The sequence below is a fragment of the Benincasa hispida genome, chromosome 2, assembly GCF_027475165.1.
Source record: "Benincasa hispida cultivar pf3 chromosome 2, pf3_genome.v1.1, whole genome shotgun sequence".
Taxonomy (NCBI): domain Eukaryota; kingdom Viridiplantae; phylum Streptophyta; class Magnoliopsida; order Cucurbitales; family Cucurbitaceae; genus Benincasa; species Benincasa hispida.
The window spans coordinates 30906736-30923088 of NC_143479.1; the positions used below are offsets into that span (position 1 = coordinate 30906736).

General features: G+C 34.9%; 3 protein-coding genes across 4 annotated transcripts; all 3 read right to left on the minus strand.

Annotated features, from left to right (window-relative positions):
- Positions 1-1105: 1105 nt before the first annotated feature.
- Positions 1106-3223, minus strand: LOC120072033 (small ribosomal subunit protein eS24z-like). The gene is made up of 5 exons (XM_090311036.1): positions 3170-3223; positions 2700-2741; positions 2260-2430; positions 1216-1302; positions 1106-1147 (listed from the first exon to the last, which is right to left on the minus strand). Exons 1-5 carry the CDS (start codon positions 3221-3223, stop codon positions 1106-1108), a joined length of 396 nt encoding a protein of 131 aa, XP_090167162.1.
- LOC120071500 (Pentatricopeptide repeat (PPR) superfamily protein) lies at positions 2138-5515 on the minus strand. Its single transcript, XM_039023815.2, has 4 exons — positions 5321-5515; positions 3013-4642; positions 2700-2741; positions 2138-2430 (listed from the first exon to the last, which is right to left on the minus strand). Exons 1-2 carry the CDS (start codon positions 5351-5353, stop codon positions 3278-3280), a joined length of 1398 nt encoding a protein of 465 aa, XP_038879743.2. The 5' UTR covers positions 5354-5515; the 3' UTR covers positions 2138-2430; positions 2700-2741; positions 3013-3277.
- A 2231-nt stretch (positions 5516-7746) lies between these two features.
- On the minus strand, positions 7747-15807 carry HBT (CDC27 family protein). 2 transcript variants are annotated; one of them, XM_039024213.2, is made up of 16 exons: positions 15561-15807; positions 14718-14790; positions 14431-14540; positions 14137-14183; positions 13783-13880; positions 13204-13508; positions 12550-12702; positions 12233-12449; positions 10622-10845; positions 10417-10482; positions 9891-10010; positions 9409-9485; positions 9090-9209; positions 8741-8960; positions 8352-8633; positions 7747-8161 (listed from the first exon to the last, which is right to left on the minus strand). In XM_039024213.2, the coding sequence occupies exons 1-16, from the start codon at positions 15663-15665 to the stop codon at positions 8111-8113; spliced, it is 2268 nt and encodes a 755-aa protein (XP_038880141.2). In that variant the 5' UTR covers positions 15666-15807; the 3' UTR covers positions 7747-8110. The 2 variants fall into 2 exon arrangements, with proteins under 2 accessions (XP_038880141.2, XP_038880140.2); XM_039024212.2 differs by having other exon boundaries at positions 12550-12711; positions 15561-15785.
- Positions 15808-16353: the final 546 nt, after the last annotated feature.

Consider the following 16353-nt stretch of genomic DNA (forward strand, 5'->3'; position numbering starts at 1 on the left):
TAAGTTGTAAGAACATGTCGACGGATGACAAGCGAAATCCATGATCAAACTGCTAAGACCAATCTAACGCTCCCGCTCATGTTTTTTTATGTTTTTATAATTTTAAACTTAATCAGCGGTTGAATTTAGAAAATCTTCAGTTTTTGCATTTTGGATGCTTAGATGATGTTTTCTAGTAATATTTTAATTTATTTCTATTTTTTTAAAATGATGTTAAATGAATTTCAATCATTTATTTTTAATAAAGAGTTTAGTTAGTTTTTGCCAAAATGTGGAGATTTATGCATACATGTAGTAACAACCTAGTATAAATCCTAGAGAATTCGTTACAACAGAGATACCATCTTATCGATTGATGAGGAGGGAACCTGCCCACCAATCCCAAAGAAAGTTTTAACATGATGAGACATTCATTCGCACGAAACATGATTGAAAGGACGTTTGGAATGTTAAAAGGTCAATGGACTATACTTCAAGACAAATCATACTACCCAATAGACATGAATTGCAAGACAATACATGCATTTTGTCTCTTGCATAACTTGATAATTCGAGAAATGGGGCCAGATTCGACATTCAAGGAAGGGAAAGGAAGTCAAAACGAACCAATATTGGGAAACGTAGATATGGTATTCTACAAATGAGTGGACCCAATGGAGGGATTATGATTTTAAAAGTACTTTACAGTCTAGGAAATTATGATTATATGATGATTTTTTTATTTACAAAGTACTTTAAAATTTAGAAAATTATTATTTGTGGGATAATTTTTTTACTTAGAAAGTACTTTAAAATTTAGGAAATTACGATTTATATCATATGATTATTTAGTATGATGTAGATTACACTCAAACCCACCCCAATCCTAACAATGCAATCCAAACACAGTGATCAATAACACAACAAATCCAATCCTGCACTCCAAACATCGTTATTTGATTCCCAATAATATTGATTACATCTCAAGAAACCACATCATAGTTTGATTCCGAATAATCCTGATCACATTTTGATCCCCTAAACGGCCCTTAAGAATTAAATTTAGAGAGATGAAATAAAGATATGATAGAGAAAAAGGCCAAGGCACGAAAACACGGCAGTAAACTCATTTCTTCTTCCCAGCCTTGGCAGCGTCTGAGGCCTTTGTCTGTTAAACGAAAAGGGGAAATTGCAACCAATATTAAACTCAAACAAGAAAAGGAAGGGTTCACTCACGTTCTTTACTCCACGTATCTTCTTGGCTCTGTTCTTCCTCTCCTTCATTTGCTTCCTTGATTTTTCGACTTTAGTGTCAAGTCCATTCTGTAAAGAAGATAACACTTGATTTCAAAAATAACCCAACTCTTTTGCATCCATACAGAAAAAATATTTTGAAAAATAGTGAACCAAAATTGCAAAAGATATAATGATTCATGGCCTTTAATCAAATGACTCTTATAAAGTGTAAACAGCCTGCAACAGCAAATTGAAGTCCCTCAAATATTTCAGACAAAGAAACCTGCATCTCATACATGATATTTTCCCACATTACTCCTTTTGATACATTCAAGTGAAACCCAAAAGTTCACCCCTACCCCCGTTTTGCTTAGTTTCTATAGGGTTCTATCTTCGTTTTTTTTTCTCCAAATCAAATGATGCAATATTCCTCAATTCATAAAAGAATTATCAATTTTTGCCTTGTTACTTCATTCTTTACACAAGTCCTCCATATGAACCAATTGCATCCTAATATCCCCACCACCACCCCCCAGCCCTTCATTTATTTGTCCCCTGCCAAATCAGAAATCGGAACTCAACATGGGTAGCACGCATGTTCGGCACACACTGCTCAAAGCAGTGTTTTCTACTACTTTCCTTTGGTGCAAAATTAAGCACCCATTTTCTCATTTCAACTCGGCTTTTCTATGCTCTAATTGGAAACTTTTAGAGTAATCATCTATTGGTGTGGGATTCGTTCTTATTTCATTCATCAATGAAATGCTTCTATTTCCAAAAAAAAGTATTGAATCCATTAGTTAACAACAGAACTGATTAGAATACTTCATTAAATATAATGTGTGCAGGCAAAAGCCTACAATGGAACAAAAGAGAAAAGTGGTGTAAATAACGCATTCACCCATCAGAGGATAAACATGAATGAAGGATCAATAACAGGATTCTTTCCTTTATGTACAAAATCAATTCATAACATTGTAAAGATCTACCAAATCACAACTCACAAGATGGAAATATAAAATATTAGTAAGGAAAAGAAATTGCCATGATTAGCCTGTACTTGGGCTCATATTTTTTGGCATTTTCAACAGAATCATAAATCAAAATGGACCCAGTTGATTTTCCACCTCCAAAGTGAGTTCCGAACTTAAGGACCACAATTGCACTTGCATCCTTCACATCATATATTCTTGCTAACTTTTCCTTCAGCTCTGCCTTCAAGTCAAAAAGACGAAAGTGAGATCACACGAGCGGACAATTTAACATGAAACCAGACTCGAAACTCAAAACCATTTAACTCAACAATCTATCTGTTGCTTGGCATAAAACGTTAAAGAAAGCAAAAAAAATCTAATTATGAACTGTAATAAATTTGGCTGTAAGACATATTGCTGGATTTATTCACTATGAAAGCAATCCACAAGCTGCACTGCAATTATGCTAAAGCAGAAGCACAATAACTACTGTAAGTAAAATCGACTTACCTTAGAGACGTTTGATCTTCCTGGGTGAAGAACATCAATGATCTGCATCAAACCAGAAAACGAACAGTAAGAACTTGCCTACAAATTGGAAGTATTGGACTGTATAGTCACGGTGTTGTGGCTTTAAGAGTAGAACTCAATGGAAATTGTTTATAGTTCAATAGATAGCAGCACAAAAAGCACTTATTTTAATGGCAATATCACATTGGAAATATAAGTTTCACGAGAAAGGTTTAGATGACCAAGCAAATCATGCAGCAAACAGTTAGATGATACTAACTAGCAAAGAAGCATTAGAAGTTGTATATGATACCTAGAGAGCAGTAGTCTCAGCCACAATCCTACGCAATCCATATAGTACATCTGAAAATGTTGATAATTCGCTGGTTGATAACCTCAAGTGTGACTTCCTCTCTCTGATCTCTCTCCACATGTATAAGAGTGATTAAAAGGAATTTCCTAAGAGTTACAATTCTTTGTTTGTCCTTTTTCCGACTTCCATAGTTGTTGTTTTTCATATCCATTTCAACCAGATCCTTCAAGCACAAAAAGTGCTTGCTTATTATTTTACTACAAGATCAAATGCCTCGAATAGAAACTTCAAGCTGCTCGATCTTCTTAGCTAAATCATGCTTCCCACAGTTCTTCAATCCATCTGTAACCATATCAAAGCACCTTGAAATTGGAGGTAAACCAAATTCAGCCATTTCCATCAAGTAATTAGCAGCATCAACAAATCTCCCTCCACGTCCACACATTGTTATCAACATTGTGTACACCGGCCGATTTGGCGGATGCCCCTTACGTTTCATATCACTGAAAAAGCAAAATGCATCATCAAACTGACTCCTTTTACACATTCCTTTAAGTATTGGTCCATAAAGACTTGGAAACGGTATATGTCCATCCTCAATACAGCAATGCAAAAGCCTGAATGCTTCATCAATCCTACCTACTTTTGAAGTTGCTGGAATCAAAATCTTGTAAGTATTTATATCAGGACAAAGCCCCAACTTGCACACCTCGTGAAAAATATTAATGCAAAAATCAACTTCTCCAGAGTTGCATATAACATCAATCAAAGAATTAAAAGTCCCTATATCAGGCACAGATCCTTCTTTAGTCATTTTTCTAACCATATCCTTAGCAGATTCAAAATACCCTGCATTCAGCAATCCTTCTACCAAAAGATCACGACCTCGCAAAGGAGGATTGAACCCCTTCTGGCTCATTTCCTCCAAGAACTCCTGAGCTTCCCTCATCTTTCCCGCTGAGCACCATCCAGTTACAAGAGTTCCATAAGTCTTTTTATCAGGAGTTACCCCTTTTCTAATCATCCTCCTAATCAACGCATAAGCTCCATGAAACATCTTAACCTCACAAAGCGCAAAAAGTAGCGCATTATACACCTCAACTGTTTGTGGACAATCAATAGATTTAGAACATTGATTGAATATGGTAACCGCATTATCGACGAGGCCCTGCTTACCATACTCTTGAATTATGAACGATATCGTTTCCGGTGAAATTTTCAGATTCTGCATCTTCATCTGTTGAAGAACTTTCCACATCGTGGCATACTTCTTGGCCCGAGCTAGGGTTTTGACGAGCTCTTCGAATTCAAGGGTAGTGGGTTGGTAAGAGGGGTTGTGAGTGCAAGCCCAGTTGAAGAAACGGAAAGACTCAGTACCAGAGTTGGAGCAAGCACGAAGGACTCTGAAAACAAGCTCAGAATTGAGGTAGGAGATTCGGAGCTTGTTGAGAGTGCGCTCCATGTAGAAGTCTCGGCGGACAATGTGGGAGATATGGTGGATCGCAGCAAAATAGTCATCTTTGGAAGGGGCAACGGAACCATTCCAAGAAGAATTTGAGGTACTGAAATGGCGGATGAGACAAATGTACTTGGAGACGTTTGGTCTTCCTGGGTGAAGAACATCAATAATCTGCATCAAACCGGAGAAGGAACAGTAAGAACTAAAGCTAAAAATTGGTAGTATTGGACTCTATAGTCATGGTGTTGTGGCTTTAAGAGTAGAGCCAGTAGAGTACAAAAGGACACGAACACCCATACAGTTCATCTACGCATAAAAGAAAAGTGTAGCATGTTCATAAAATATGCTTTTTCTTTTCGCCAGCTAGTTATAACAGAAGGTTAGCAGATACGTAGGATATGAAATCATAGATAGGCAGCCACCATTCACACAAAACTTGTACATAGTGAAGAAGATTCAAAGAAAAAGTACAAAATCACAGAACATATAAACAATTGTCAGCGAGTTATTACAGAAGGTTAGCAGATACGAATGGGGTAAATGTTGACAAAGAGAATGAACATCAAACTATAGAATTAAATTGGGCTACATATGAAAACTGGGGTCAAATGGGAATCATCTAAAAAAACTTAAACAACAGGATTTCATTAATTAGAGTATGGATTGTTGAATCTTATACTTTATACAAATTTATAAAACAAAGGAAATGCGTAATGGAGAGATCTGAGGTTCGAATACTGAATTTATCCTCAATGAAACCAATCCGAGAGAGACTTCAAAGTTCAAAACCAATTCAAAACCAATCTTCCGTTGTTGATAAAACGTAGAAAAGAGAAGAAAGAAACTCACGAATTGCTTCCTGGAGAGAAGCCGGTTGATCATGAACTTTCTGGTTCGTATGGTGACTGCTTTATCCGCTATTGTGGGTGACGAATAGGATGAAGTGAAGTGAAGTGAAGCGTAGAAGAAAGCAAAGAGACGAAGATTCGGCAAAGAGGAGAGAATGAGATTGTGATGAAACCTTGAGTTATAGTGATGAAACCACAGGAGGTGCCGTCGTTGTTGCGATGATGGGTTATATTGTAATGGGCTTTCCTTCTAAGCCCGTTATTCAAGGATCACTTATTGTTTTAACCATGGTTTGGTTTAAGATTTGATAGATGTCTAGGAAAGAAATTAGAAATACAATGTCTAAAAATAAGTTGTTTAGAGTAAAAAATGACTCTATTTACTTAGGTATGATAATGAAAATAGAATGTGTTATAGTTTTTATGTAATTATAAAATATAAAATTAATCAAAATTAATTTCAATAAATAATTTTTGTTGGTTAATTTATTTTATTACATTAAGTTATTAAATCAATTTTAAGCCATTAAAATTTAACTAAATTTATCCACTCACCCTTCAGTTTAATATATTTATTATTAATTAAATTTTTTATATTGCACATTTATATTATCAATTTTCATTTAAAAGAATATTGGTAATTAATTTAAATATCTATTTTCTTTCTTTTTTCTGTAGTTTTGTTAATTAAAGAGTTAATTAGCTAATTTTTTAACATCAATTACAAGTCTTATATATATACAAAAGAAGTTGATATAAACTAATTGATTTTAAATTATCAAACAATGTTCTTAATTTAAAAAAATAATAATAACTAGAAGTACAAGTGTACAAGTTTATTTAATTGAAAAAAATTAACTTATTTTATTATTAATCAATTAATTAATATTTTTAAAGACTAATTAATAATTTTAATAAATAATTTATTATGTTAATATATATTACCAATAAAAAGAGATTAAAACAAATATAATTATGGTTATTCATAGATTTTTTTAAAAAGATTATGGTTTTTCATATTAATTCATGATAATAGAATAAATTATTATATTAGTATCACTATTAATAAAATTGACTATATGTGTCAATTATAAATCTAATTTAAACATATTTATAAAAAATTAAATAAATTAACCAACCTCCACAAAGAAGAAAAATAAATAAAATGGAAATATAAAAAGTAAGAGAGAGAGAAACAATTGAAAATGGAGAAACCACACCTATTTTGATAGTTATGAAAAACCTCCGTAAATAGGAATATGAAATGCCTTGGAATAAGATATTCTTATTTTAAGGGTTAAAACTTACCGAACATTGTGATAAAATATCATTTTCTATTTTCACTTCTTATTGAACCAAACAAACCATTAATCTCTATACATTTAGTCATTTAGGTATGTACAACATAAAATATAGATTAGACTAAAAATTCAAGTAAGAAAATTTAATCAATTTTCTATATTTGGGTGATAATTATTAAGTATAGGTCACCGACACAAAAAATATTGTCAACTTAAATACATGATTCCAAAAGGAAAAAAAATAATGATGATAGGTTATCATTCAAAAGCAGATAAAAAAAAAGTTGGTCAAGCATGTTTTCCGAGGAAGAGATCACAATAGTAAAAGAAGTTGTTACACTATATGAATTGAATTAAGATGTATAAATTATTGTAAAAGATTCCTTTTGAGATGCATCTTATTATTTGTAGTCCAATTTTAGAATGACTTTTTCAAGTCATTTTCATTTAAACACTTTTTTATAAAAACTAATTAAAATAAAAACATTCGTTTGTTTGATTACATTTTCTCAAAATTGTTTCGTTTGGTTTGTTATGCATTCAAAGTATTTCTATAAAATGTCAAATTATTATAAAAAGAAGACTATTAATCACTATGAACTGGTTGTCGAAGTGATTGTCCAAGTTAGTCCTTGGAGTTGGTCACATAGGTAGTCATCGAAATTGGCCACCATCAACGAAGGTGAACGAACATTGCTAAAATTAGACATCCAACATGGTCTTCCATTAGAGTTGAATGTCATAGTGATCATCGAAGTTGGCCACCAAATAGTGGAGTCATTTGAAACATTAAGAGGAAGAATTGTTTATTTTAATCATCGAATTATAAATAATTTTATATTAGCAAAACGAGAAGTTAAAATAACTCCTATCCTCATTTTGCTAACACGCCTCAAACACGGAGTGGACCATTATAACTCACTCGATCCATTTTAAATTAGTGCCCCAAGCACCTTCTAAATTGTTAAAGGTAACCACAAGTATTTTTAAACTTAATAATAATAAATAAATCAATATTTGACGTTGTATACTTAAAACAGCTCCTTTCTTTTGGTGGTTTGATGCCATGTCATAGGTTTTATAGTTCCTGGCGGATAAACATCAATTACCCAATAGATCAGAGATGGCAAAAGGAAAGAATTTTCTGAACAGAATTATACCAACAAATGGGTGAATCAAATATATTGGCAGACTAATGTTACAAACATTACTGATTTGTTATAACACGATTACAGCCCTTTGTACAAGTAATGGGGCATCTTTTTGCACCTTTTGCTCACATAGTTTACTCTTAATGTGTGAACTCACCTACAAAACTGAGGTTTTACCGGTGCTAGGTTGATTGGCCGACTTGATTGCGGGCGCCCCAGATCCCCCATGATGCTTGTATAGTTAACTCGCTTCGTGAGGCAGCCAATCAAAGTGCGTGTCGATTAAGTTACACCGTATTCTCCATCATTTCCTTTTTCCCGTTGGAAGAAAGAGAATTCTCATAAGTTGTCTTCTATTTCATCAGGTACATGCAGCTTCTCGATGGCAGCCTGTTAACAATTGAGAGATTAGAAATAGAAGGTGGCACTCTCGAGCTCTAGTTATAGTTTAGTATATAGAGATGCTAGTTTGATTTTAAAACTTCAGAACACGAGATAAGAACTCAGGGCCAGTTTCCTATGCCTCGAGTTTGTGCGAAAATCCAAGGATTTTAACAAGTTGGATATCTAAGAAGATCACCTTAATGGTAGCTACATCAGCGGCAGATGGTTTCAAATCCAAGGCAAGACCAAAATGAAGCATTGCTTTCTCGTGCATGTACCGTCTTTTGTAGATCTTACCCATCAAAGCATACACGCTGCTTTCTCGAGGGGCATACTCTTTAAGCTCCTCAAGAACTTGTAAAGCTTCATCGAAACGTTCCAGGCTTACGAGTATGTTAGCTTTCTGATACATAGGAAGTGGGTTCTTCTTATCTGCAAGGATGGCCTTCTCCATCATCATCATGGCATCCTCACTCCTCTAAAACATCATTGAACAATTTCATCAGGTTATTCAAATAAATTTATCTTTCATGGAGCAACCATATTACTCCTGAATGTGAGTCTGTGACGGACAAATGTACGAACCTTCAAAGCATGCAAAGAAGTACCAAGATATGACATTACAACTGAAGAACGAGGATTTATTTGGAAAGCCATTCGGAAGTGATGCTCAGCAAACTCAAACTTCTCTTGTCGAAGATATATCATACCAAGTCCGTACCAGGAGTTATAGTGTCTAGAATCTACTCGTAGTGCACTCTGGTAGCTCTTGATACCATTCTCAAAATCTTCCAAGGCCACATATCTGAGTTAAGATTATGATTTGGCAATAACAAATAAGTAGCTGAAATAACATGACCACCAAAAATCCACTGCTCTAATGAAAATCTCCAGTGCTAAGTCCATAAAATGACACAAAGGGCAGAGTGCATACTCATGTCCACAGAGGGTGTGAGCGTAAGCAAATCTTGGATTTAGTTGGACAGCACGCTGGAAATTTTTTAATGCAGTTTCATGATCCTTCTGCAAGCTGTAGCAGTTTCCCATGGCACACCTGCATTTCCACACGTGTAAGATAAAAACTATACGAACTTCCTACTGCATGGAAGATAAAATGCAAGTAGTTGGAAAAATTGGACAACAATTAACACCCCGATCCCCAGCCAAGGGGGGCCAAGTGGCACATCTACCAAAAGCTAGAAAATTTTAGGAAGAAAGGTAGAAAATGTATATGAAAAAATTGGCATATCTACCAAGATTGAGGAGCTAAACGGTCCGTTGATATCAATTCTTGAGCCAGGTAGCTTAGCTTCATGTCTTCCTTTAAATGCTGCAACAAAATCAGGAGAAATTTAGTGAAGGAACCCCGCCCACATTATGCAAGAGAAGAGAAAAGCAGTTATGGAGCTACAAGCAGTAAGCACATAACGCACACACACATATGTCATATTCATACGACTTAAAAGAGCAAATTAGAGGAATAAAATTTCAATTTTTAAGTACATAAAAAAACAATTGAAAATGAGATAAATGTGCTCTAAATAATACTGCAAAGAAAACAAGATCAGCAAACATAAATTCCCCAGTTTGGGTCCAGTGGCTTCATCAGAGCAGCCACTCAAAAAGGTTTTTATGCCTCTCTCTTTTATTCTCCACCAAAGCCCTTAAAGTTAAAACCTTATGCTAGCAGGTTTGCAGAGACAATTTGTTCAAGATACCAATAAAAAGAACTCACATAAAGAACTGTAGAATAAACATCCATTCCTTCCAAACTGTGAGGTGAAGCATGGCGAGCAAGACTGAAAGCTCGATCAGCTTCTAAGTAATCTACCAATTCAAAATACACTTTTCCGACCTGCAACTCAGACATGCCAAAGTAGCCAGTGAGGGTATATCATCATTAGCCAGAACTCGCAACTCAATTGATTAAACTAATTATTATTACAAATAACAGGTCATGTAATCCAATGGACACCATTGGCCAGTAAGAATATAGAAAATCATACGATAGTATAAGGTTTCATAAGGATGAAAAAGATGACCAATATTATACAAATAGGCCCAAAAGCGAAATGAATCAAGTGCCAGATTATATTTCTGACAGTTATATGCAGAAAAGAAGCAAACTGTTTAAATCCTCGTTCAACAGAAGTAATCACCAAGAACTGTCTAGACAGTGGGAAAATAGCACTACAACCATTTGATCTGGAAAGCAGAGATGACCATTTGTGTCGAGAGATCATGAAAGTTGCATACAGTACCTGTGAAAGCACCCAGCCTGTACTGTAATGCTTGTAAGGAAGCTTATGGTAGACATCCAGGGCATCCTGTACAATCAAGAAGCTGTCTTGTGATAATCATTACAGTTGACTGCATACTTCATCAATTAGAGTCCAAAATATTTTTCTGCTATCTTTTCAGTGAACAATTTGCATAAGCTATTTCATCAACAATTAGTATTGAAACCTGGCATCTGAACAGGCATGAAAGTCTATATCCTTCTCCTAATATTCTCAGGAGGCCTAATATTTCTGATGCGCCATTAATTATTTTAGCATCATTTGTGAGACTTCCTCCAACTGATTTGGTTGCTCCTTGCTCAAGAGTTCTATTATCACTAGAAGGTGATGAACTGGAGACGGATAATGAGGCATTGGAACGAGAATCATCAAAAGCCTCATTTTGAATACCTAAAATAATAGTCGTAGATAAATAAGATGCCCATCATTACCGAACAAGAATATACAATTGTAAGTAATAGCACTTCACAATCAATGTTAAGTATATGCTATTGGTAGAAAACTGACACACAAGCATACCTAAAAACACGAGTGGGTCCTTAATGAATATTTTCATACGTCATAGCCATTAACTCTTATCAAGTTCCATGGCATGCTAGCTTCTTTATTATTTTGTGGAGTATTAGACTGGAGATGAACAATAGAAATTTAGAGAGCTTGAGAGTTGGGCGAGCAGACCTGGGAGGTGGCCAGGCTTGATGCCTCTTGATGAACTTTGGCCACTGGGCCTTTTTATAATTACGAGCTAGGTCTTGTTCTTGTAGATTGGAGTTCTTTTTTTGTCATCACGCTGGGACTTCTTATGTTCAAACTTGTTTTTCATACGTTCTTGTATATTCTTTCATGTCTCTCAATAAAAGCGTCATTGGATTGAGTTCTTCTTGTAGTTAGTGTTAAGACACCTTTTTGACTGGGGACTTGTTTTTTGTTTGCCCTTGTATACATTCATTTTTTTCAATAAAAATTCAGCTTCTTACCGAGGGAAAAAGCACATTACTCTTCTCGTGGAGTGGAGGCACAATGTTAAATTTGACTCATACATTGGGCATTCTTAAAAAAAATTAGTAAATGCCAAAATTATTAAATAGATGAATAAAAACCAATATCCTTAGATATCGAAGATTTGGAGCACATAAGTATACAGATAAGATAATATCATTTCCATGAACTCTGTAAGGGAACACTAAATTCTGAGCCATGCAGCAAAACTAATTTTGACAAGATGAGTATTTTCTAGTACTAGCTACCTGCTATCATCTACTCGTATCAATCAAAAGTCAAAAAGTGTTCAAAATATTGACTATTCATTCACAATACCCATGACCATTACTATTTGATTTATATTTAATATTTCATATAGAATAAAAAGAAATTAGAAAGAGTTGCTAGAAAATAGTTTAAATCACAAAATTGACTCTAACCTAACACAATTCAAGAATACTTCTACATTGCACTGGGTTAGGCAATCCAAAGTTAAGCACCCCACAAGTGTCATCATTCTCTATCCCAAAAGGCCAAAATAACAGCCAGAGATTTGCTAAATCAAAATAAAGTATGAGTACATGAGGAAACTGTAATCTAATAGCTAAAACAAGTTAAATTTGTGGGAATTTAGTTTCATCAAATAAACCCCGAAAACAAAATTAGTTCACTACAAGATAACGGAATGATTTCAGTATTCAAATTACTGTCCAATAGGTGAGTACACAACAATCTGACAAATGATTGTGCATATTTGAACAAACAGCAGATGAGAGTTGGACAAAAAGATTTGTACCTTCGTCAATATTCTCATTTGCAAAGGACTGTCCTTTGCGACCTGCCATAGAACGAAATGTAATAGAATTCAACTTGGAACCACCAAGATATTTGGTAGAGTTGATAGCTCCATTATTAGCAGCTCCTGCGGCACTTGCGTTTGTGTTGGCCCCTGCTTCTCCAGCAAGTCTGCTGCTTCTTCGAGGGCCAGAATCAGAGAATAACCTCCCTGAAATCTGAAGACAGGAAAAAAACCATGGATATGATTCAAATTCAATATATACACAGCAGAGAGGGAGAGACATTCTGCAGCAAATTTTCTATAACAATTTTTACCTTACGTAATTTCCCTTCATCTACAAATTTTCTTCGAGGGGCTTGTATGATAGAGTTAACAGTTGACCTTGAACTATCTGTACCAAGCGAGTTCAGATTAGATCCATTCTGCTGTGTATTTCTGCATAAAGGTGGAGGAGCAATAGCAGATAACTGCAAGTTCTAAACAAAGAAGGAATTAGTCACATGCCGTGATGTAAAGGAGGTGAGCACAGATAATGAGAAAAAGGTGAGTTTGAATACTGCCAGGCTCACCAATATGCCAATATTCATCCTATGACACCAAATGATAAATATGCAAGGGAGAAAAGATAAACTGGAGATTAATATAGAAACAGAAATTACCCACAATATACCATCTCACAAATATGCCAATATTCATATTTCATCCTATGACACCAAACAAGACACTAAAGGAAAAAGCAACACTACATAGTACATTATTACATCAAAATAATAAAGAAACCTACATTTAAACATTAGGTAAGAGGATGACGGAAAGGAACGGAAACAGGGAAACAAAAAACTGCCACCTCAACAAGCCATAGATTCATTAATGCATTGTTCAAATAGACCTCGGCAAACAATCACCATCAACATCCAAGGCACAAATTACAATAATAGCTTACATGATCTACAATCATTCTTACATACCTGTGCAGCTACAGGTGAAGGAGTGTTATAAAATGATATATTTGAACCGCCATTTGCAATTTGACTTGTAGGTCCTCCCAAGTTAACTGCCCCATGATAATTTGTAGGAATATCTCTTAAATTATTGCTTTGTGCTTGTTTTGATTGCCTTGTCCGGGCATCATCTGGATTATTATTCCTAGCAGAAGCTGAGTTCAGATCATCACTTAACGTCTGCAAGTTTTCGGATCTATTATGCAGACACTGCTTCTGTATGCAAAGAACAGCCGCTTCACCAAAAACTGAAGATGCATCTTCAGCAGCACCTAAGATAGTTAACAGCAAAAGAATTGACTTATCCTCAGCTCAAATATTTGTTTCCACCAAAAGGAAAATAAACCTTAGTCAACAAACAAATGGTCATCAGTTAGTAAAAGGAAAAGAAAATAGCTTAATAACATACAATGTACCTCATAGAAAAATTATACGCACAACTAAAGTATCATGAAAGGCAATTATACATATCTAATCTACTCAAACTTGAAACAAATCAGTATAATCTGAGAGATCATTTCCTACAACTTGGAGATTTGTATATACCTAATACGCAAAGCTCCTCGTAAGCACACCACATCAAAGGATCTAGAGATAATGCCTGCTGAAAATGTTGAATAGCACTTCTCCTTCTGTCAGTGTACCTATAACGAGAAAATCCAGCACATAATAGTTATGAAGGGAAATTGAAGCATAACATCATTAGAAAAAAGATAATCTGGTTAGCTAGCAAAGTAGTTCCTACACAAGAAGAAGAAGAAGAAGAAGAAGAAGAAAAAAAAAAAAAAAACATTAATGACGGCCAACATATGCCATCTCTATGTCTAAATATGTCTCGAGCGAAGGGAAATCAATGCATGAAAGCTCACAATAAAACAAAGATAAAAATATATTAGCAACCTGTAAATAAGCCCAAGAAGGTAATGACCTGCTGCACCATTTGGAATCTGCCAAAAAAAAATGAAAAGAAAAAGAAGTAAAAAAAAGAGTAAAAAAAAAAGACACACACACACAATAGATACAGACATTATTTTCTTGACAACAAAAATAAAATATCATAAAAAATATAGTTGAGCATCCGATCCCACACAATTCATGTTACAAAAGACCATAATAACAGTAATGAATTTTACTCTCTAAGAGGAGAAAGAAGGTAAGCAAAAGAAATTACAGTAAATATTCATTCTTCAATACCTCAGCACCAGGCTCGTTGGGTGGACATAATGCAGCCTCTGCCTCATGAAGAAGATCCATCTGAAAGCATGATATTGCAAACAAGTAGCGGGATTGAGCCATTTGCGTTCCTTCATATCAGTATGGAGAGAAAAAAGGGAAAAGTTCATGGATGAGAAATACTTGGACAAATTAATGATAAAAGTTCAAAAGAGAAGTCATTAAAGCTTGAAAGGGTAATAATTACAGTTATAAAAACCTTAATTCGTAAAAAGGATCAAACAGAACTGAACATTAATCCTGCTTACCTTTTAATATATGGTATGCAGCATAAGCCTGATTGTTTTGCAAAAAACAGCCAGCTAGTAACTGCATATTTGTCTGTGAAAATAAAACGAGAAATCATACAAATGTTGAAAGGAAGTATTTCAGTTCTTAAATAACAAGGAAGAAGAAGAAGAAGAAGAAGAAGAAATAAAGCAAAAAAATACCAAGAGATAATAATCAAAATCAAAACAGGAGAGAGAGAGAGAGAGCAAAGATTATCTTTGATTATTCACATACATAAACTAAAGACTCTATAATTACCCTCGGGGGTTCATCGAGACATTTAAGTCGCCCCATTAAACCCGTTTTCCACTTTTCTTTCAATATCCGATTCTTTTCCAACAAGATTCAACCAGAGTTCCAGTGATTTACTATCAGCTACAATTCAAAATGTTCATTGTAAAAGCCCATCTTCCTAAGTTTTGATCTTAAAAAAAAAAAAACTGGTAAGCGAAAAAACAACAGATTTCCATATATCGACGCTGCGAATATCAACACAAAATACATTTTGGGGGAAAAATGAGGTGGAAGCTGTAAGTAAAACCAAACCACACAAAAATCAAACATATGAGACGCACAACATATCCAATTTGCACAAGCAGCGTAAACATCCCACTTTAGTCTAAAACGGAATGCACAAAAAACTTAAAAACAAAATGGGTAAAGACGGAAAGACCTACCCCCCCAACCCCAGCCAGATTTCGAGAATCCACCCCATAATTTCCCGAATTAGAAAATTCTAGCGTTTCTAAGCAAGGGAAGAGCTAAACGCGAGAGTGAATTAGTGAAATTTTGAAGAAGAAGAAAAGGAAGAGATGTAGAACCTCAGATGGGAACTCGGAGCAGAGTCTTTCACACATGAAAATGGCATTCCGGTACATGAAATGGCGAAGACTGTGATGAACACAGTCTGCAAGTATGGTTTCCATTGGCGCTTCGATTCAGTGAGAGAGAAGCAGAAGAAAAATAATAATAATAAGAAGAAGAAGAAGAAGAAGAAGAAGAGGGGTTTCTGGCTTTTGAGCCTTTTGTGGGGGCTCCTCAGGTTCAAATCGGAATGGCACGTGTTACCTCATATTTCAAAAAATAGGGGTCACGTGACCAAGGGCTATGAATTTGATAGTGTAAATTCGGTGGGCTGGAGTGGAGCCCGTATGCTCTGGTCCAGTTCATTCTTCAACGTTCACTTCCCGTTGGAAAATGATAAATAATTCTCATTATGTTTTTTTTTTCTTTTAAATTAAACGTCTCTCTGCCTCAATATAATTTTTTATATATATATTGTTAAGTTTGGTGTAGTTGGCAATATTTATTCAAGCGATTCACTTGTTAGGAGAATTATCTCTATATTGGTGGTTTTCAAAATAGGATGTGTCTATGCACAATTCTTTCCTTATCGATAGTTTCTTTTACTATTCCTTTCTATCGATATTCTTTCTTTTTTGGCACGTGTTTACTATGGAAGGTGGGGTTAATTTTTGTTGTGATTTTAAAGGACTTTTAGTCCATTTATAGTTTTTAGTCGTTCTATTATATTTATAAAAGCAATCGTGTGCTATCGAACTGTGACTTCTTCCGCTGTGTGCAAGAAGGAGAGTGCATCATATTTCGTGGAAA

Excerpts from the sequence above, each read along its gene's own strand:
- HBT (XM_039024212.2), bottom strand. The coding sequence starts at position 15,665 with ATGGAAACCATACTTGCAGACTGTGTTCATCACAGTCTTCGCCATTTC. Across the intron at positions 12,712-13,203 it reads CTTCACCTGTAGCTGCACAG|AACTTGCAGTTATCTGCTAT; the intron begins GTATGTAAGAAT and ends TTCTTTGTTTAG. Across the intron at positions 9,210-9,408 it reads CGTTTAGCTCCTCAATCTTG|GTGTGCCATGGGAAACTGCT; the intron begins GTAGATATGCCA and ends GTGGAAATGCAG.
- LOC120071500 (XM_039023815.2), bottom strand. The coding sequence starts at position 5,353 with ATGATCAACCGGCTTCTCTCCAGGAAGCAATTC. Across the intron at positions 4,643-5,320 it reads TTCTCTCCAGGAAGCAATTC|ATTATTGATGTTCTTCACCC; the intron begins GTGAGTTTCTTT and ends GGTTTGATGCAG.
- LOC120072033 (XM_090311036.1), bottom strand. The coding sequence starts at position 3,223 with ATGGATATGAAAAACAACAACTATGGAAGTCGGAAAAAGGACAAACAA. Across the intron at positions 1,303-2,259 it reads CCAAGTACAGGCTAATCATG|AATGGACTTGACACTAAAGT; the intron begins GCAATTTCTTTT and ends TCTTCTTTACAG. Across the intron at positions 1,148-1,215 it reads AGATACGTGGAGTAAAGAAC|ACAAAGGCCTCAGACGCTGC; the intron begins GTGAGTGAACCC and ends TTCGTTTAACAG.